This window comes from Sinohyriopsis cumingii, unplaced genomic scaffold (assembly GCF_028554795.1).
Source record: "Sinohyriopsis cumingii isolate HCF-2022 unplaced genomic scaffold, ASM2855479v2 utg000663l, whole genome shotgun sequence".
NCBI classification, from domain to species: Eukaryota; Metazoa; Mollusca; class Bivalvia; order Unionida; family Unionidae; genus Sinohyriopsis; species Sinohyriopsis cumingii.
This window is the reverse complement of record NW_028315922.1, coordinates 466,418-489,883: the sequence shown is the minus strand read 5'-3', so window position 1 is coordinate 489,883 and position 23,466 is coordinate 466,418. Positions and strand designations below refer to the sequence as shown.

At 35.1% G+C, this 23,466-nt stretch overlaps 1 protein-coding gene across 3 annotated transcripts in view; it reads left to right on the top strand.

Moving 5' to 3' along the window:
* LOC149773325 (uncharacterized) overlaps window positions 1-23,466 on the top strand; it is a 158,745-nt gene that overhangs the window by 24,023 nt on the left and 111,256 nt on the right. For all 3 annotated transcript variants that reach the window (XR_016417384.1, XM_089946448.1, XM_089946449.1), the window contains exons 8-10: window positions 3,304-3,360; window positions 9,211-9,357; window positions 19,766-19,893. Coding sequence is in view for 2 of the 3 variants with exons in the window: in XM_089946448.1 (XP_089802574.1) it covers window positions 3,304-3,360; window positions 9,211-9,357; window positions 19,766-19,893 (332 nt within the window). In the remaining variant the exon portion in view is untranslated. The remainder of the gene's footprint in view (window positions 1-3,303; window positions 3,361-9,210; window positions 9,358-19,765; window positions 19,894-23,466) is intronic.

Here is a 23,466-nt window from a genome sequence, read left to right as displayed (position 1 = left end):
AGTCAGTCTGTCTTAGCATAAAATGTTTCTTTTCTGCTGATCTGCACTTTATAAATGAACTAGCTCATTTGTGCCATATTTCTGTGCCATTTGGTGCCCATTACATGTCATAAGTGTGTTTCTTTGAGGGTTTAGTTAGTGGCAGTAGATGTGAAGTTTTGAATTTATACTTCTAAAATGAATAAGTCAGGAACAGTTTTGCTTGGAACACTTGTTATGTTTGAGGTAAGAAGATGCAATATGCTGAACCAGTGACACAAGCTGAAATTTTCCATGTGCAGAGTGTTTAGATTCTTTGTATCCAGCATTCTTAACATTTAATAAATGCAACCAATTTGAACTGGGTCAACTTACATCTCAGTTGGTACAACCTTCTGAGTCCTGGGTTGGAATTTTTGGACCTGAAGATTTTGTTAGTTCTTAATGCAGGATTTAAAAATATGTTGAACAGCAACATCCCAGAATAACAATCTCTTGTGAAATTTTCTTGCTACAGTATATCAGTGTGATCTTATAATTGATGTTCATTTAAATCATTCTTTTTTGTGAAAAGATTTATTTTGCACTCATTCAGTATTGATGAATTTAACTCTACTGAATTTCAGCCAGATGAGTTTTACAATATACAACACTCTTGTTTTAGCATTCTAGAATACCCTAATAACTTCAGATCCACTTATAATGTGGTTGTAGGTGCAAATCCCATTTTTTTTGTTGTAGAGAGGGGATAATAATAGGCTTTTGAATGGTTAACGTTAATATAACAGTGGTCAGTGCCCATAAATTTGGAATTTGCATCAGGATTTTCAAAAATTAAAGAAGAAAGGATATGTTATCTCAACTACTACCAGTAACCAATGAAATATTGATAAATTGAAAATGCTGGTGTCAGGCAGTGTCCAAGATCACTTCCATGAAAAGATAAATTTTAAGTGTTTACTCAATGCCTAAGATGACTATTAAGAACTTAATGGTCATTATCATGTAGCCTCATGCCAATTAACAGACTAATTGTCTCGGCCAGTTACAGTGATTGAACACTGCAAACATCACATTAACATATGTTGGGTTAGCCTAATTTCTTGTCAAAGTGTACACTGATTGGAATTCCTAAATCTTTGCTGCTTGCAAATGTGTGGATTGTTCTTCAAAATTTTACACTAATGATTCAGAAATAACTTGCACATTCTAATAAAATAAAAAGTTTGTATCCTTTCCAATTTGTTGGGTTTTTCTTTCAATTTGTCTGGATGTAGTGTTCCTTTGACATTAAAACTACAATGCCCTGATTGCTCTTATTACAATAATATTGGTTTGCACAAAGTGAAAAAATGTTTGATTTCATTTAGAATCGCTATATTGGGGAATTAATGACTGCATGTTGATAGGTTTGACTCTGGTGGTTATTGAGTTCAGATATGAAGTTTTATTTCATTAGTGTTTGGATATGATGAATATATGTGCTCGACCAGTAAAGGGAAGTAACTCCAGCTTTGCTGACATAACAGAATTTGAGTACTTGTGTCAACATAGTTTATACAAAAAATCTGTTATCAATTTATGATTTTAGCTGACTTCTTCAGATATAGTGTCCATAGATATTAAAATACATTAGATGAATATTGGTATAAACATTAGAGATTTGTGTAGAACATTGGAGATTATAATGTATCAAAAGTTAATAGCACCTGACCCCTTTTCCCTCAACTGTAAACCAAACTTTGAGTCTCCCTCATTATGTCATGCCTTTGTCTATGCTGTAGTTGATGCTTATTGACCATGTTGCTTGCAAGTTAATGAGGGAGATGTGAAGTTGTGTAAAGGCTAAAAAACTTGTTTTGTAGAGTTTTTGTAAGGTGGAGGATATTATGTTCTGATGTCCATAGTCGAAAGTCAGGATCATCATCTCAAAAAATTATTACCATAACATTTTTAGAGTACTTCACCATCTACAGTTATCAAACTTTGCAGATGGCTTGCACTTGGATAATAAAGAAAACTAGGGGTGAAACAATCCATTGATATATTGATGTATCAATAATTGTTCCTAACCCTGCAAGAGGCAACAAATCAATACAAAACAATAGATACAGTTTACAATTTAATTTAATCTTCAGCAGTTATGAATAATTATTGTTTGCCTTTTTATTCCTTAAATTAATAATTCACCTTTGCAGACACATGCACAAATTTCAGTCAGCAAAGAGGAAAACTATTGACAATACCCACTCACCTTCCACAAAATAACACAAAATAACTTATTCATGTGGTTCAAAATCAGTCCCTCCCCCACCATACCAAATCTTTGTTGACTATTTTAACCCATCAGCATGTTCAGACACTGATACAATATATCAACATAAAGAATATATTCCAGATTTGTTTCCAGTGTGTGATTTAAGTTGTTTACAGATCATTTGATAACCACTTTTACACAAACTTTCTCAGTTGCTTTGCATCTTGTCTGCTTGGATCTAGTTTGAAAGGTATACTTCTGGTGTCTTGTGCAGTAAAATATGTTACATTCAGTCCTGATTGGAGGTTATTGTTTGTTCAGGTCCAGTTTAAACAAATAACCACTGATAATTAACTTTATCACTGTGTGACATACAGGAAGTATTAACATCCACACTCATTCCAAATAAATGCAAAGCAACAGAGAAACTTTGTGCAAAAATGACTAATAAATGATCTGAAGTTTGGATGGTCTCCTTTTACACTGATATATGTTATTAGCAAGTAAACAACATAGAACAAAATGCACAAGTTGTAGTCACCTTGTCAAATGGTCAAAAATCAAGCTTATTTTGGCTGCAAAAAATTGGTCACTTTGATTGAATGAAGAATAAAGTGTTTTGCATAATACCGCTAATTCCTTGACCAAAGTTTGTTGAGGGATTGTACTTGAGGTAACAAAGAGGCCATCTGATTTTAGGGTCAAAGGTCAAGGTCATTGTGTTGCAAGGAAAAATGGGCATTGCAAAATCGCTTTTATCATAGTGTGAGTTCCTTGTTCAAACATTGATGATTTGTACTTAAGGTAATTAAAAAAACCTTATAAATTCCAGGGTCTACAGGTTGTGATTATGGTAAGTCTGATAAGAAAATAATGGTTTCTGCACAATAAATTTGGTATATAACTGCATACTTTGACTATAGGTTGAGGTAATTTAGACCTCTTAGTCATTGACCTCCCAAGTCATCCATACTGTACGAATGTCTACATAGAGGACTATTAAATATTGGGTGGGAATAGAACATATTGTTCATTTTAAATGTAAAATGTTTTCCCATCAACTGCAGGTCCTGACGGGTTGAGAAGGAGTGGAAGGATGAGAAAAAAGGCCAGTACGCTTGAAGGTGAATCGTTGTTTTTTTTCATGGCCAGCAAAAAATTATGACATTGTTCAATGTATTAAAATATCAACATTATTTCTGTCAGAAAATCCAGTAATTTACTGCTTAGCATTATAATAAAAGCATTATAATAAAAGTCCGTATTCATCAAACCATTGGTCTGTTATTGTTTTATTGCATGATGTAGGAAGAAAGGTTGCAATTTATTTTGTTTTGAAATTATACAGTTACAACTTCAACAGCATGATGCAGAAAACTTTGTTCTGACATCATGTAAAGGTCAGTGATGTCATGACCATCAGATATAAATAAATGACCATGCAACATGAAGAACTATTACATACCATATGATGTGCCTTCCAGTGAAAAACCATCTCTCTTAGGAATAATGTAATAATCTCTTACATTAGATTATATGATAACACCTTATGAAAATATTATGTGATATGAAGCAAAAGCTTAATGTCTAGGCATCTAAATGTATTTCAGCATAATATCACCACAGTATTCTGCCATTTTATTAAATAAGATCATTAAGGTTTGTCATGTTAGAAGTAAAATCGTACATTTGTGCTCATTTAAAATTATTTTGTTAGATGTTTAACCAAAATTATTGGATATTTTATGTATAAATTTCCATGATTATCATCAGACCTGTTGATAGTGGCCACCTTGACAAAAGTCAAAACTGGCATTTGTATGCATTTATCTCTCTACACAGGTTCATCTTTCAGATTTTGTTTCAAAAAATATCATGCACAAATGTCATTATTATTATTATTATTTTATCAAGATTTTTTTATGTGTACATTGAAACAAAATCATAAAATATGCGAATATGTTGATCTTTCCCAAATTTATGTTCCACACAAGATTACTTTTGCATTCTCACTTTAATCCAGCCTGTAATTAAATAATCACTGATTTAAAAGAAATTCTTATCTAGTTGTGTGCATCATGTCAAAACACTAATTTCACTACAGACTGACACCTTGGATATGACTGTAAAACAGAGGACTCACTCTTTGTTTGCCCGACTTGTATAAATTAGACTTGGTAACAACTCTTCATATTCATAAACAATATCTGGATTTAGCCAGTTGCTCAGCTTGCCAAGATAAAACAAAAACATCAGATTATGTGAGAGCCCTGTAATGAATATGAATCAAAAGAAGCTATGTGTCTGCCCTATGAACTGAAACTTAGCCTGTCATTACAGATCAGTTTTAAATAATGAATGACCCCAACCTAAATGAAAAGAGATATAACTCATATCTCTTCCCAAAAATGAACTTTTTTCTTGAGAGATAGCTTTAATGCACAGGAAAATATAATGTAGACACCTAAATATATAGTGAAAGCCCGCTATAACGTGATAATTGGGGTCAAAAAAATTGGATCGCGTTAATATTGGGGTCGCGTGAATGCGGGGTTTTACATTATTTTACGTTTCTCATTGGCACATATATGTGTATTCATGTCTAATGTATATGATGAATAGGGTATCAACACCATTTACTATCATGCCGTCGTGGCATGCAGTTCATCTATAATGCATGTAATTCCATTGAAATTTTGTACAGATTTACAATATTCAATAATTTTTTCCCCAGATCATTGTGTCTGAATTCAACACCTAATATACAGCATGAATATCAACACTGTTTACACGCCGTCTGATATCGTACCATCGGGGCTTGCAATTAATCCATAATATATGTAATTCCATTGCAAAAATTGCATACAAATTTAAACTATTGAATAATTTTGCTGTACATCAGTATGTGTCTGAATTCAGTGTGAAAATTAAAACATTTAACAGCAAAATTAGGTTAAGAAAGATGAAGCAGGTGTACAGTTCATTACGTTCCAGTGTTTATTTATGGTGTCTGTACAAATTTCATACTGTTAAAATGTTCTCATATGCGTTTCCGTGTACATTTATCCATCGCAAATATCCAATAATTAATGCTTGGACGCCTATTCGTTTGAATGATTACAGCAAGAATAATTAACAATCAACAATTGCTTTCTGTTTGCATATAACTTTTACTTCAGAAACTACTATACTAATCATTGCACAGAGTGCAGAGAACGACTAGCGTTTGTGAACTTGCTTTTCCATAACTGTAAAATATTTTTATAAAAAAAAGGGAAATTAATAACGAGTTCATAAATAAACACCATACCCAGGTAAAAACAGAGAACTAAGTACAGTAGGCCTGCAATGGTCAGGAGTCACTTTTATATAAAAAAAATTTAAGCTGAACACATGTACAATTTCATACCCTTTCAATTTTCAGCTAATATAGTGGACATTATTTACTGGTCAACTGATTGTGTTTAATAACACTGCCAAGTCCAGCAAACATCTTGGCGGCTTTCATTTTTTGATGTTTATTGTGAGAATCTTTTATCAACCAATGCATTGTCTGCTGCTTGGTTGTGTATGCAGTTAAAGAAGAAACACATGTTGACTATTGTTTAAGCAACGATTGTATACATAATTAATTGAAGACAATCACAAAGACGACTTACTGGCTTTACTCATGAATCAATAATAAGTAACATTTCCGATAACGTTTATTTTGACATAACACTTCAAGAACCTGGTGATATTGTTAAATTTCAGAAGTCAAGCCACGATTGTATTAGAATCGAATTCATACGCGAACTCTTCCCCAAAATGATAATAAACATTTTACACACGATTTCTTGTACTTTAAAAAAAGTATTTTTCCGGGTACAAGAAACATACACGTACATGTATTTAAAATCTCGAGAACCATGCCATGATCATATTATATATCATATTATATTTGAATTCATACACGATCTCTTCCCCAGAATGATAATACATATTTTTTTGCGCAAAGTGCAGAGAACAAATAGCGTTAGTGAACTTCCTTTTCCATAATGGTAAAATATTGTTATAAAAATAGGAAATTAGTAATGAGTTCATAAGCAAACCCCATACACACGTAAAACCCGAGAACTAAGTGCAGTAGGCCTGCAATGGTCACGAGTCACTTTTGTAAATTTTTTCAATTTGAACGTGTGTACAATTTCATACCCTTTCAGTTTCCAGCTAAAAAGAGGACATTATTTACTGGTCAACTGATTGCGTCTAATAACACTGCCAAGCCCAGCAAACGTGTTAGCAGCTTTTGTTTTTTTGATGTTTATTAAACTGTGAGAATCTTTGATCAACCATTGCATTGCATTTTGCTTGGTTGTGTATGCAGTTAAAGAAGAAACACATCAGCTATTATTTGAGCAATGATTGTATACAGAATTAATTGAAGACAATCACAAAGACGACTTACTGGCTTTACTCATTGACCAGTAATAAGTAACATTTCTGATAAATTAAAATGTTTATTTTGGCATAACACTTAAAGAACCTGGTGATATTGTTAAATTTCAGAAGCTACGCCACGATCATATTATATTAAAATTCATACGTGAAGTTTTCCCCAAAATGATAATAAACCTTTTACACACTATTTCTTGTACTTTAAAAAAATATTCTTTCCCGGTTCGAGAAAAATAGACATACATGTATTTAAAATTTTAGGAACCATGCCATGATCATAATAAATTCTAATTCATATGCGATCTCTTCCCCATAATGATAATATATTTGTTATACACTATTTCATGTACTTTGAACAAAAAATATTTTTTCTTGTGCGAATGAATATACAAAATTTTGGGAGCCACACAACAACCGCGTTATATCTGAATTCCTGTTATAGCGGGGCGCGTTACAGTGGGGTTGCACTGTACCTGTCACACTGGCATATGGTGTGACTTCCATTTCTGCTGAAGTAACACAACTATTTTACCAATCTTACAGCACACATTGCTTTGATCCACTACCCAAATTGATAACAACAGTATCTTCAAAGTTTTTATATTAACAGCTCTGTGTTACATTGACCATCTAACCAGAGTGCAATGAATACAAGTGAGAAAAGAAATGTTTGCACATTCACATGATACTCCTTTTCCTAAACGATGCCTTTTTTGTGAAGCAAACATTTAGTGTGCATAGACTGTGTGCTCACAGTAGAAATGCTTCATTGACCACTTAAATCTTGTCTGGTTAGGAAACACTTGGCTACTGACTGCAGAATGCAGGTAACCACTACACACATCACATTTATATAGAAAGTTTGCTGGTGGGGGATGGGGACATTCAATATGGTCACCACAACAGCTATCTTGAAAATCTTGTTATTACTTCTTCTGAATGCAGAGTCACATAAACATTGGGTTTTCAGTGGAAGGCATCTGATGATGTCTAGTTGGATGTAAATAAAACTTGTGCTGATCTGATGTCTAATATGGCCACCACAGTTGCCATCTTTAAAATCTTATTGGTACTCCTCCTAGATGGGAATTTGTATGAACAGTTGGTTTTAACCAGAAGACTTTATATGATGCCACTGAGGTACTATTGAATACTTTGTGGATCTGAATCTAGTATGGCAGTCATCTTGAAAATCAGTTATTTTTTTACTTCTAAATCAAAAATTATATTGACATTAGGTTTATCAGAAAACTAGTTATGATATCTAATTGGTACAGAACAAAAATGTTGATTTAACCTCAGATATGGTTGGACGAGTGCAAATATTGAAAATCTTGTCACAAATTCTCATGAATGGATGGTTTATAAACAGGGGTTTTTGCATTAAGTTATGTAATGATGTTTGGTTTGTCCTAAATGAATATGGTGCTGATCTTAAATTCATTATGGCTAATTTGTAAATCTTATTGCTCACAAGACTCTGAGATGGTTTCAGCACCATGTGTCTGCTCCATGAACTGAAACGTAGCCTGTCTTTACAGCTATTTACAAGAAGGAACAGTTTTATATGCAAAAGAAAGAAAGTCACCAATTAGCTGAAATAATAAGCATACAGATTATCATCTTGTTTTAATAAGAAGCTGTTGTATAGTTGTATGAAGTATTGATGTGAGCCTAAAACCATTTTATCACTGGTGCCACACAGGCACTATTACCGTAAATATTAGTGAAGAGTACTCTGCATGGTCATGTTTTGATAGTGGGAATCTACAGTAGAATTCTTCTACAAAATGAGCCATGCAGCATATCGTTTTTATCATTTTACAGGTTTATTCTCAACTAGATTATGCATAAAATGTGTTTCATCTATCTTAAAGCAAAGGTACAGGTACTTTCATTTTTTTAAATCATATGGTCAGTGGGAATTAAAGTAATCCTCTATATAATATTGCAACAAAAACACCAGATGAAAAGGACCCAGATACAATATGTCCAAGAGCATTCTCACCTGTTATATTAGCTGCTTGGGTGAAATGTATTTTTAATATTTAGATGCAAGTTTCATTTTGAGTAGACTTATTTACACAGCACTATTAGTCATGTTGGAGTGTAGAGATGATAAAGCTTAATATAATATGAAATGCATTTTGTCAGCATGATCCAGATAATCTACAGAATCAATTCAAGTTCATAAATGTTTGGTTACTAGTTTATAACTTTCAAAAGTGGAAAGAGATGAGGACAATTGTTACAGAATAGTGAAGCAAGGAGCACAGTGTTGAGTTCACCTGGCCAAGTCTTTTCCCAATCCATGAATTTAAATAATGACAAAAATGTTGTTTTTCCAGATATAACAAAATCATTTCACATTATTGAAAAGACCTTGCACACACATGTAAAAATGTTTTTTAAATTTTGGTGCCTTAAGTCTGAGTTTTTTTATTATATATAAATTAACAGTTTCTGATAAATCATGATATAGCCAGTATGCTTATGAAACTTTTTATTCCCGCAGAAATTATCACTCTTTTTTGCAGACTATGAAGTGTTGGAGATTTCCAGTGGAGAGGAAGATCAGGCAGATGATGAAGATGCAGAAGTTACCCTGTCCATTTCTAAAAAACGGAAAGTTGCCTCTTCACCCAAAGAAATCCAGACTTTTAGTCCCTTCATGATAGGGATTCGTAAGTTGAATGTGTTTGATTATATTGTTCCATGTTTGCATACTGTATTTGCAATAGAAGATCCTAATTTGTGCTTTACACCTGAAATCATTGATGGAAAGAACAGCATAGTCTCTGACCTGAGTCTCTACAGTTCACAATTATGTCCAATTATTTTAGAAAGACTGACTGGATTTTTATCAGATTTGGTGCAGTTATTGATATATTTGCTACAGTCAAATCAGTATTAATTAGCCACTGCTGGTAGGTCTAATTCTTATAAAATGTTGTGATGACCAATGAAGCTGGCTATTTAAAACAGGGTAACTTCATCGAAGTGACTTCTGAGGCAGGTTTGAGTTTAATATTTCATGTTTTTCCCAGCATTATTGGGAACAGGTCTTGGGCCCAGCATTTTGGGGTAAAACTTACACTAATTGGGAACATGTTTAGTAGGTTTAGATTGCCAAAGTTTGAATTCTGATTGATTTAGATAACAAATTTGAGTGGGTTTCATGACACATGCCCTTTTTGAAGGCAGTTGACTTTGTACATGTACATTAACTGTGATTCTTCTTTTAAGTTATAGTGCTGTACTCAGTGGGAGGAGTGCACCCAGTGTATAATGTCCAAGGTGCTCATCTTTAGAGGTTACTGTCATCTCACCACATGACTTTGAGACTTGGCTTATGCAAAATGTGTGGGTGAATACTCTGCTGGTAGCTTCTTATGAGTTGTTGGTTCTTCCAGGAGTCTTCTGTGATTCTTCTTTCACCTTATATTCTGGCTGTTGTGTATCATATGCTGAAAAATTGTGTTAAACCAACCAGCCAACCCCATATATACATACTTTTATACCTAGAATCATGAACTTGGTGGCTGTTCATGCCCTTTTGAGTACTATTAGACCTGTGTCACAAAGCAGGTCACTTACACTCATTTCATGGTTTATTGACTTTGGTTCAATATTGGAATTTATTTCTCAAGCTCTTATCATTCTTGAATCATTAAAGTAAATTATTGTATGCAACTCTTTTAGTACCACATCCATACAACAAAAGATTATAATTTAGATCTGTATTTCACATGGTGAGGGGATTCATCTTGAGGAGTACTATACCTTATCACTGTAGGTCACTGTAACTTATATTTCATGCTTCACTAGTGTTACACGTTGTATTTTGTAACATAAGGCAAAGCACATTGTGTTATGATGTTGTCTTTTCTGCACAATAACTGAAGTTTTCAGCAATGATTTCTTCGGAGAAATTTCATCTATTGGCCTTGAACCTTCAGTTTGTGGATAATAAGAAAGAAGCCTATTGATTTTGAGATCAAAAGGTCTGATCTCAAGTTCATGGTAATTGGCATGAGAAAAATAGTTTTGTACAATAACTTTTGTTGAAGGCCATGTAATTTATCCAATGTTTGTGAGGGTTGGTACACAAGGCATTCTTGATTTTGGGGTCAGAAGGTCGAAGGTCAAAGGTCACAGTCATTGTGGCTCGAAAGAAAAATCGACATTTTACAATAAATTTGTTCTAGAACACCACCATATGGGCTTGTGCTGGTAAAATAGACCAAATTCTTCATGTCATAAGAAGTTTCTGAGAGGATGCAAACCGTTTACCATAGGTTGCAATCTGTGTCATTGGAGGAGAGAATCATGATAGCTCCATTGAAAGGTGGGGAGCGCAGGTTATGAATACACTGGTCAACAGTGAAATCATTACTGACTTGAAAAGGCCCTAATCTGTAGTATTTTGGTGTGCCGAACACGAATATAACCGTGAAAAATTTGTATTGGCTCTCGTTTTGAAGATATTCATATACCTCATTTTCTATGTTTCACTGTGTAAATTTCTCCAGTAGGACTGCAGCAACATCCGGAATAATGATGTAACATTGCATAATACCATCATGCTCACATCATCCACAGTTGATTGCATCATTTTCTGATGCAATGCAATACTAATGCCATGCGGCTGCTGAAGTAAGTTGACGTCAGCAGTGTACTATACATGTGTAGGCCTATTATACTAATGCCAGGCGGCTGCTGAAGCTGACGTAAGCAGTGTACTATATAAAGCCCAATCAGATAGGTTCAGCATTTAAAATATTTTAGACGTTGTGCGAGACAGTTCAAGCTACTGTTACATAAAACTTATTATTTTATCCATTTACGTACAATAAAGAACAGTAATGCCTCGAAAGTGTGTTAATACCGCGGACAATTTTTGCTATATTTGTGGGGAAGTGACATTTGCCAACCAGAAGAAAAGTATCAATTCTCAAGTGAAGAAGGCATATCATCTTTACTTCGGATGCAAGGTTGGTGACCAAGACAAGCCTTGGGCTCCGCATATATGCTGTGCTACATGTACAACACAGCTTTCACAGTGGTTGAATTGCAAAAGGTCATCAATGCCGTTTGCAGTCCCAATGGTGTGGAGAGAGCCAAGCAACCACCTAAATGACTGTTACTTCTGCTTGGTTCCTCCTCTTTCCGGCGGAATAACGAAGCGAAAGAAGTCGAGAATAGTCTACCCAAACATTCCGTCTGCATTGAGACCAGTTCCACATGGTGAGGGACTTCCTATTCCAGAACCTCCAGCAGAATATTCTCTTGATTCATCTGACGAAGACAAAAGGTGAGTCGACCTGTTCTTCTCCTGGTCCATCAGCATGCAGTGATCCAGATTTTCACTGTGGTGCATCATCAACCCCACACAGAATAACACAGGAAGAACTAAATGACCTGATTCGTGATTTGGACTTATCAAAGAACAAGGCAGAATTGCTAGGATCAAGACTCCAACAATGGAATCTTCTAGAAGAAGATGTCACAATTACTGCATATCGAAAGCGCCACCAGCAATTGGAGCCTTTCTTCAGAAAGGAAAGTAATCTGATATTCTGTTCCGATATTGAGGGCCTCATGAATGCTTTAAAAATCACTCATGACCCACAAGAATGGAGACTATTTGTGGACTCTTCGAAACTGAGTCTCAAGGCTGTGCTTTTGCACAATGGAAACATTCTTCCATCTATTCCAGTAGCGTATGCTGTCCACATGAAAGAGACATACGATAACTTAAGGCAGCTACTGAATTCCATTGAGTATAACAAGTACAGCTGGTACCTCTGTGGTGATTTGAAGGTAGTTGCCCTTTTAATGGGACTGCAGCAAGGATATACAAAATACATGTGTTTCTTATGCGAGTGGGATAGCCGAGCAAGGGAAATGCACTACATGAGGAAGGAATGGACTCACAGGCAGAATGTAGCCATTGGAGAGAAGAATATCCAACACCCAGCTCTGGTTGAGGCTCAGAAAATCTTGCTACCACCCCTTCACATCAAACTAGGTTTGATGAAGAACTTCGTGAAAGCCATTGACCGGACTTTGCCAGCATTCCGATACCTGCATGAAAAATTCCCTCGACTCAGCGAAGCAAAGATTAAAGAGGGAGTTTTTGTGGGTCCTCAGATTCGAGAGCTTTTCAAAGATGACCGGTTCAACAACTTGCTGGAAGGTGACGCGAAACAAGCATGGAATGCTTTTCGCCTAGTTTCTACAAACTTCCTCGGAAATGTTAGGGCAGAAAACTATAAGGAACTAGTAGAAGACATGTTGATGAAGTATAAGAAACTTGGCTGCAATATGTCTCTAAAGATTCACTTCCTTCATTCCCATTTGGATTTCTTTCCTAGCAACTGTGGTATTGTTAGTGATGAACACGGCAAACGTTTTCATCAAGATATCGCAACAATGGAACAAAGATACCAGGGAAAATGGTCCACTACAATGCTGGCTGACTACTGCTGGACACTCCTCAGAGATGCTCCCGAACAGCTGTACAAGAGACAGGCGAAGAAATCTAAGATGTAGTCAATGACTTGATTTTTTATAGGTAGGCTATTACAGTTGACCTTTTACTATTGGAATGCATTTCGTTATGTAAACATTAATTTCTTGCAGATTACAAAAAAACTAGAGCCAATTTTGCAATTTGACTGTCATATTCGTGTTCAGCACATAAAAATTGATAAGAATTGACTAATTTTATTTCAGTAACATGACTTTTGTAAAAATTTGTTGTCCAGTGATATTTTAGTATGCAACTATAGGAGAATAACAACAAATTTATAACCAGTAGTGTGAGCCCTCCAATGTCAATTACAATCCCATGATGAGAATCAAAAATGATAACCATGCTCTGACCTTTCATGATAGCTAAAACACTTCAGGACCCAGTTTAAGAATCAGACATTATGAGAAAACTAACCTTAGACCAGTCACTTGTTCAGTATAGCTGCAAAGTTCACTTTGGCAATCTGCTTCACTTTATGGAGATACACTATAAGATTATTCACCACAAATATCTCTACTATTGTAGATGAGTTTTTTTTATTTAGATATTTAGATGGTTGCAGCAGTACTGAAATGCTTGAATGGAATCGACATTTGCCTTAACAGCAAGTAGATACCCAGAAGCACTTACATCAGACTTTTGACTTCCACTTTACCTTCATCAATCAAAACCAGGTTCTTGAACAGTGCAGTTGACACTTTTATTCATAATCTGTCATAATGCTTTGACTACCAGAAATATGACCACCACAATCATTATAAGGGTAAACCAGTCTGCCCAGGGTCATGATGGACCATCCTGTACCATGCAGATCATTTCCAATGCTCTAGAGACTGCCCTAAGTTAAACTAAGAGGAGATCCAGCACATGAAATTAGAGAAATGCACAAGTCTCAATGAGGCCAGGAAATTTGTAGAAGCCACAGCTTCACTTAACACAGTCAGCAATCCTACACAAATGTTGCCAAAGTGGAGATGAAACCTTCCACAAATACTGTCTCTGCAAAGACAGACAATACATGGCCAGAAGGCAAGACAAAGCTCGTAGTCTTCATGCCCATGAAACCCATGCTTTCATCCACCCAAACAGTGAGTAAAGCAGATTATGATATGGACACTACAGGATCCCTTAATATTGCTCTAGGGAAACCTCCCAGATGTCCTATATTTCCAGCACATTCACAAATATGTCTGATATTGTAATACAATGTTACAATAGAATCACCAAAACTTAAAGGCAAATATTGATAAAGTTAGTCTTCCACGAACAAAAACAACACAATCCAATAGCTTGTCTGCCTTCAAGAAACTTTGTTTACTATATCCCCCCTCCAAGGAGTCCAGTCAATTAATCAGATCTTGACCAACTTACTGAACACCTGTTGTTTTGCTTGGTAACTCTGATGACCACCGTAAAATTTGGGGCTGTAAGGATATCAGTGAGAGGCAGAAGAAAATAAGCGCTTTTGTTTCAGAACGCAGACTTCACCTCTGTAATGATGAGTCATATACCTACATGCATCCTGCCACAGGACTCTACTTGGCTTTAGAACTATTTGCAATACATCTCTTTTAATTGACTTTGCTTTGAGATGTAGGTAATGACCTGTGTGGTACTGACCATTTTCCAGTATATTTAAGCAGTAATACCCCAAAACCTGAAGGGCTTGAGGAGACATGAAAATTTAGCTAGGCAGATTGGGAAACATTTCAGTTCCACTGCGAGCATGACACATGATTACTTTGACAACATAGTCAGTCAGGTTCTCATGTTTTTTCATAGTTACTTCAGAGTATTGCTGGGGATAAAATAGCAAAAACTTAAGCAATTCTTAAACCATGGTTTGATGATACAATGATGCCATCAGGAAATGAAGGTCCTTCAACATTTCAATGCCAATCCAAGATCCGAAAAAAATACCATATGTACCAAGTTAAAGCACATTGTACCATTAGAAAGAACAAGAGGAAAACATGAAGATCCTGTGTCACTAGGATGAATCCTCAGTCCTGTTGACCCATCTCATGTCATAATTAAAGGTTACTGCATTTGTATGGGAAAATATGAACGAGTTTAGGGATGGAATACTGCATGACCTTGGGAGTGCAGTATATCCTTCTGACAAAACGAGTTCATATTTTCCCATACAAATGCAGTAACCTTTTTATTATATGCTCATTTTTTAAATTCTACCTAAGGTTTAATTATATAAACAAAATACACTACAAGAAACAATGTAAATGAATGAATGCCGTATTCCGAACTAAATAAACAAGCGCAGATTTGTCATTACACAATAACATCATTATTAATGCGCACATAACTCTGCCCAGATAAATTTGAACTTAGTCGCTTGCTTGACATAAATTTCGAAAGAAAATGGCATGTCTGGTTAAAATTGAAATTTGCAGTCATATTGTGAATGAATGCGCATTGCAACAACTTTTCCATTTGATCTGGAATGAATATATTTTGGTATTTTGTTTCGATTCGATGAAAGTTTGTGATTCTGGACTGGATTCATCTGTGCAAATTATACATGAAATACATCGGATTAAAGCGGTGTGGGAGAAGCGTGTTTACATCTGCAAATGTGTTTCTGTTTCTGTCATTGAATGTTTGAAATCATAATGTGGGAAAAATATGAAGTCTTTCAATTGCAATTATCAAAAAGACGCTATGGAATTTAATGCTTATTTCATTTTGAGTCCAGTAAGGAGGATGCAATTGTACTTATCATCAAAATTACAGCACAATTTCGAAATGTGTAATCCAGATTGAAAACCTATGACATGGCTCATGTAATTCGGATTTGCAGAATTAAGAAAATACATTTTGAGGAAATTCAGGATGTAAAACTGTAAGTATATCTTATTTTGCCATTCTTATCACCAGCTAAAGAAGAGAGTATATGACTTGTCACTTGTATGTTATTTGTAAGGACCTTATCTTGCGTATCTTATATAATGTAGCTAGTCTAAATCCGTAACATTGTATCAACGCAGATTGTGCCAAAGCAGCTGGTATGTGGCAGTCCACGAAACATCTGTTTTAGTTCATTCAGAAACAAAATTAAACAACCACAACATAAAGAGCCTCTTACACGAGTGTACATGATTTGTGTACAAATCAAAAGTGCTGGCATCTGCGTCCATTGTTTGTTTACAATAGAAAGTAGTTCCTTTATGCACATGAATGCTATATGTGCACTGTCACGCGAGTTCAGTATCGGATAATACTGCACGATTCTGACAGGGGAAAAAATGAGCATATAATAATTCATAATGACCCATCTCAATGGTTGTCTGCTGATTATGGCATAATTTATAATGATCCATCTCAGTGGTTGTCTGCTGGTTATGGCATATTCATAATGATCCATCTCAATGGTTGTCTGCTGACTATGGCATAATTTATAATGATCCATCTCAATGGTTGTCTGCTGACTATGGCATAATTTATAATGATCCATCTCAATGGTTGTCTGCTGATTATGACATAATTTATAATGATCCATCTCAATGGTTGTCTGCTGACTATGGCATAATTCATAATGATCCATCTCAATGGTTGTCTGCTGATTATGGCATATTCATAATGACCCGTCTCAATGATTGTCTGCTGATTATGTCATAATTCATAATGACCCATCTCAATGGTTGTCTGCTGATTATGGCATATTCATAATGATCCATCTCAATGGTTTTCTGCTGATTATGTCATAATTCATAATGATCCATCTCAATGGTTTTCTGCTGATTATGTCATAATTCATAATGTGCCATCTCAATGGTTTTCTGCTGATTATGTCATAATTCATAATGTGCCATCTCAATGGTTTTCTGCTGATTATGTCATCATTCATAATGATCCATCTCAATGGTTTTCTGCTGATTATGTCATAATTCATAATGATCCATCTCAATGGTTTTCTACTGATTATGTCATAATTCATAATGATCCATCTCAATGGTTTTCTGCTGATTGTGTCATAATTCATAATGACCCATCTCAGTGGTTGTCATTCCTTTTGTAGAGAAGACAATATTTTTAACATAGTCTTTTAAATGTAAACTAACTTTTCTTCCATACATTAGAACGTAAAAATGTTGTAAATGTACTTAAAGTCGTGGCAACCACAGATTTGGTAGCAGATTGGAAGGTCTTGCTCCAGTTTGACAGGTTATTAGTAAGAACTAACTTGACTCTGACTTGATTGTGTATGGATCAACTTGTAAATCTTGATGGCAGATGCTTGATCTGATATATAAATCATTGACTTGATGCATTTTGAACTTTGTACTCACTTAGAAATTAGCTTTAGAAATATGGCAAAATTCTGTGTTCCAAAATCACCCCTTTGTTTGTCTACATCCCCCAAAATTATATTGGTTCTTTACCAATTCAAAGGCGATCAACATATCTTCTTGAAACCAGAGCCTTCCATTATGGCCGTATGTTTCTGTATACAAACAGTTCAAAAGATGGAGACAGGGATGAAGCTGTCATTGCAACACTGCATGGTACCATCATAAGTCAGTTACCAGATAAAGTCTGAAATTTTTTCTGCAGATTGAATTACTCGGAGCTTTGAAATACAATGAAATGTCTCAAGAAACAAATTTCACAAACCTTTTTAATTTCCACTGAGACACTGAAAGCCTTGCAAAACCTTAAATTTGAAAGACCATTAATATCCCAGATATTACAAAAACATCTGGAAAAGGTTCTTACTGTTTCCTGCTTAATTACATTGGTATAAAGGGAAATGAAAGGGAAGATAATGCAACCAAAGCTGGTTTGTGGTCACCCATTTCCAAATAGAATATTTAATATACTTACTTCAAATATTGGATAAATCAGCATGTTGATATTTTGTCAAAATATGTGAAATGAAAATTCCACAAGTAAACTTAAGAACATCAAAGCCACTATTGGCTAGTGGCATTCCTCATATAGATGAATTTGCAGAGATGAGGTAGTATTGTATCAGTCATGTATCAGACACAAATACATGGTGTGTGCATACCAGCTGAGGGCTGCATACCATGTCCACCTACTGTGGAACACATTTATGGCAAGTTCCATCCTGTGAGAGAGGATCAGTTGATGTAATCTGTGTGAAGAAGGTGTTTGTTGATGTACCACCCAAGAAAATCTTGGATATTGTTTGATGGAATGCAGTTTATATAAACAAAAGTACCATATCTTGGAAGGATTTTACATATGTTACCTGTATCATTTACTTTTTATACATATTACAGAATTCTAACATTTATTATGTTTTATTTTTATCTTGTAATACTTCATGTTTACATTTAGAAGGGTTTGTCTTCATAAAGTTTCTCTGCAATTAATTTTTACATTTTTCAAACATTTGGCACCATATTGCCACTATTGTATAGCAGTGTCATAATATGCTAAATAGATATATCGTTTTATGGTAAGTCCGTGGACCAAAAATCTGTGGATGGTTTGCATTTAGGGTAATAAAGAAACCATGAGAATCTTGGATATATAGGTCAGAGTTCACTGTCATTGTCAGTTTAGCAAGAAAATCTTGGTTTGTGCACATTATGTTTAGTTCAGGACCACATATCTAAACCAAAGGTCAAGTTCAATAAGACCCATTGATTAATAATCTCCCAAATCAACCATACATACTCAATACCTGTACAAGAGGACTAATAAACATAGGGCAGGTGTTTTATGTATTGTTCAGGATATGATTTTGTGAAGAGTGAAATTTTTCTAGGAACTTCAGATTTTGAGGGGTTAGAGGATGAGTCTTATTGCTTCCACAGAAAGTTAATTGGTTGTCAGGTCTCTCATTCTTTGAAGCAACCACAGAAATTTTGTATCATATAGAAAGGTAAATCTATTATATTAGCTTTTTAATTTTTATTAATTTGATGATTACAGAACCTTAGTAATCTTTTTTACTTGATTATGATTGCAGATATTTGAATCATAGGTACAATACTCACAAAATGTATGGACTATATTCCACTTTTGTCTGTATATTATTCAGTGAAGTACACCACACTACACTCTAAAATAATCTATTGGATTTCAGAGTGGAGTCAGGCCTGTGTGTCCTTTACACTGTACTGATGGGTAACAGATTTAATTGATTTATAACCTATGATGCTATGCCTTGCTGTATGTTCTTTAGGGATACAGACATTATCTACAAACTGCCAGGCAGAATCCATTCTTAAAGTGGAGATGAGTGAAAATTACACCTATTTTGGGATGTACAGCTAAAGACAGATTTCATAGGCATACATTGATCACTAAAACAAACTCAGCAACACTCTCTACAGCATGAGTGAAATGTGGTCAATACAATTTTGTCTACTATATTCCTTTGCACCAGTAGGCAATAACAATGGTGTGTCCTTTACAGTGTTACAATTTTGTTGTTCTTTTCTTGCACTTGTTAAAATACAGTTCACCAGGGTGACATAATGTGCCAAAGAAACTAAATTTTCTTAGATTTAAAAAACATTTTTGTAAATCAGTTAATTACTTTTACTGTGTTTTTGCTTCAGCTATGAAGAGGGGCAGAGGACGACCCCGTAGATATCCCCCTCCTGGTCAGACCACTGTTAATCAACAGATTCCAGCCATGATTATTCCTGGTATAAATGGACAAACAATCATGATGGCACCACTGCAGGTATTGCAAACAGTCTATATCATCAGATTATGGCATCAAGATGCTGGTTATTGACCAAGATTCATTGCTCAGTGTAGCATAGTTGCCATGTTTCCCATTTTTCCTGTATTTGACTCATATTTTGGACCTGAATGTGTGTTTACATTTTTTTTCTTAAAAATCCATTGTTTTGTTTTTGTTTTTTTATTTAAAAAAAATTACTTGATTATTTCCTTGCAATTTTCTGTTTAGAACGGGCACTTGGTTCCATTCTGATAGAAATGTATCACATTGTCTATAGGAATAGAGTTCTAAAATATGACTGTTTTTTTTTTTAAATTGAGGTTACTGTAGCAGTCTTTGATGGCCATATATATTGGATTGTGCAAACAGTTGCCACTATCACCGTATCTCATCTTCATAATGTTCAGCTTCTAATCATATTATTTTCCAGACATTAAAATTGCAAAGGATTAATTGTGTGCTGGAACGAAAAAACTGGTCAGCTAGAAAATCACACAGAATTTAGATCATCAATGAAAGATGCTACATTGGAATCGACAATGATTGAATTAAAACAAAGCATGGAAAAGGCTTCTATTAACTGACTGTGTTCTAGTGTGTGTTGTGCTCTTGCACCATCTTAATGGGTGTTCAAATGGAACAGATTGCCCATTCTGAAGGTGCAAGAGTGCAACACATGCATCTGTGACATTAAATAATTAAGTAAGGTACTGTCCTAACTTTACTGATTGTTGCTGATGTTGTAAATAGCTACATATGCATTAAAGTTTTAACATCTTGAAAATCAGTATTTTTATCATAGGCAGTATTTTTTTTATCAGGTGTTGTCAACCAAGGTGAGGGCCTGATATAGTCCATTTAGGCAGTAAGTTATTTCCTGTCTTTAAAAACACACTCTTTAACTTGTGTCTTTGATATTGTTTATTTGGAAAGATAAAGTTTTATTTTTAGTAATATCATTTCCACTCTTCGGAATCCTCAGGTATGCAACTTAGAAGTGTGTTTGTACATATTGGGAGCCATTCATGAGTGCATTTCCAAACACATATTAGCATTTGTAAGCTTTGCAAACAGCTGCTATTCACAGGCCATTGTTGCAATATTATGTTAACCTCATATCTCCACATGGGATGTCCCTTGTAACTCAAGTAGCTCAAGAACCATTCAGTGTGTTTATAGTAATCTAAATTACCCTCTGACTGGCCTAAGGAGAATTACTCTGGAGAGATAATATTTCTAGGTCGGTTGGTTTCGAACCAGGGACCCCTCATGCGAAGATATGGCATCTTAATTGCCAGCCCATACGTTCCAGTGCTCATACTACCACGGCCACCTCCATTTTGGCAGCCATACATATAGGCTCTAGAACGTGCAGACCCTCTTAGACTCTTAGATATTTTATCTCAAGAAACCTTGGCACTGGCTTGGTTAGGTTATTATTTATTTATGTGTTTATAGTAGAGTAATCTACATTACTCTGTGCACTGGCCTAAGGAGAATTACTCTTGAGAGATAATATTTGGAGGTCGGTTGGTTGTCAAGGTATGGCCCATGACAGTTAACTTCATATCTCCACATGGGATGTCCCTTGTAACTCAAGTAGCTCAAGAACCATTCAGTGTATTTTATTGCAGTATGATATAAGCATATGGTGTGAACATTACTTCATTGATTTGCAGGATCATTTTGTGCATTTAGTCTTATCTGGTCTATCTTGGACAGAATTATTCCCCTTGTCAAGGAAATTTTGTCTTCACATTGAACCAGTTGCTTGCAATAGCATTGCTCATGAATCATTCAACATATTTTAAAAGGAACATTGTCTCTTAGATTAAGATGTACCATTTATGGTTTTTATCTCGTGCTCCATTTTGGATAGAATTATGGCCCTTGTTAATCGCCTTCATGAAAGAATTGGGTCTGGCTGATCAGCATTTTAAGAGTTATCTTGAATTTTGTTTAATAACTTTGTGTCTGTCCATTTCTCCATCACACTTTTAACAGTAGATATATTCTAACAGTCATATCTTCATGTAACCTGGTACGAATTGGTGTCATGGAAAGAGGTTATGTCACGTGTAAGAATTTATTTTCTCAGATTATGACTTTAAGAGCAGGGGTGTTCCATCAGCACTAATTTACAGACAGATCTAATTGCTTTAGCTTTGATCAGTTCTATTACAACTTATTTTGTAAAACAGGTTTGAGGTACCACACAGTTGTCATGCTTATCATCTGGTGGTACTTGTGATGGTGAAACCACACTTCATATGCCTGGCCACCTTTAGGGCCATTAATAAATACATTCATTAATATTTATCAGTGTTCTAGCTATGAATTTCATAAATGGGTAATTTTAATCTCTGAATTTAACTATTTGTGGTTATATTTTTTTTTGAATTTGTTTGGATATTTTTTCAACATTGCAAAACACAACTATTGCAGACCGAGTCATAGTCATGAAGACATTAATGATGCTCTCTGAATGCATGTAATGACTTGGTGATCATGGTGATTAATGTGGTATTAATGATGCTCTCTGAATGCATGTAATGGCTTGATGATCACCACATTAATGATGCTCTCTGAATGCATGTAATGGCTTTTTGATCATGGTGATTAATGTGGTATTAATGATGCTCTCTGAATGCATGTAATGGCTTGATGATCATGGTGATTAATGTGGTATTAATGATGCTGTCTGAATGCATGTAATGGCTTGGTGATCATGGTGATTAATTTGGTATTAATGGTGCTCTCTGAATGCATGTAATAGCTTGGTGATCATGGTGATTAATGTGGTATTAATGATGCTCACTGAATGCATGTAATGGCTTGGTGATCATGGTGATTAATGTGGTATTAATGATGTTCTCTGAATGCATGTAATGGCTTGATGATCACCACATTAATGATGCTCTATGAATTCATGTAATGGCTTGGTGATCATGGTGATTAATGTGGTATTAATGATGCTCTCTGAATGCATATAATGGCTTGGTGATCATGGTGATTAATGTGGTATTAATGATGCTCTCTGAATGCATGTAATGGCTTGGTGATTAATGTGATATTAATGATGCTCTCTGAATGCAAGCAATTGCTTGATGATCACCACATTAATGATGCTCTCTGAATGCATGTAATGGCTTGGTGATCATGGTGATTAATTTGATATTAATGATGTTCTCTGAATGCATGTAATGGCTTGGTGATCATGGTGATTAATGTGATATTAATGATGCTCTCTGAATGCAAGCAGTTGCTTGATGATCACCACATTAATGATGCTCTCTGAATGCATGTAATGGCTTGGTGATCATGGTGATTAATGTGGTATTAATGATGCTCTCTGAATGCATGTAATGGCTTGATGATCACCACATTAATGATGCTCTATGAATGCATGTAATGGCTTGGTGATCATGGTGATTAATGTGGCATTAATGATGCTCTCTGAATGCATATAATGACTTGGTGATCATGGTGATTAATGTGGTATTAATGATGCTCTCTGAATGCATGTAATGGCTTGGTGATCATGGTGATTAATTTGGTATTAATGATGTT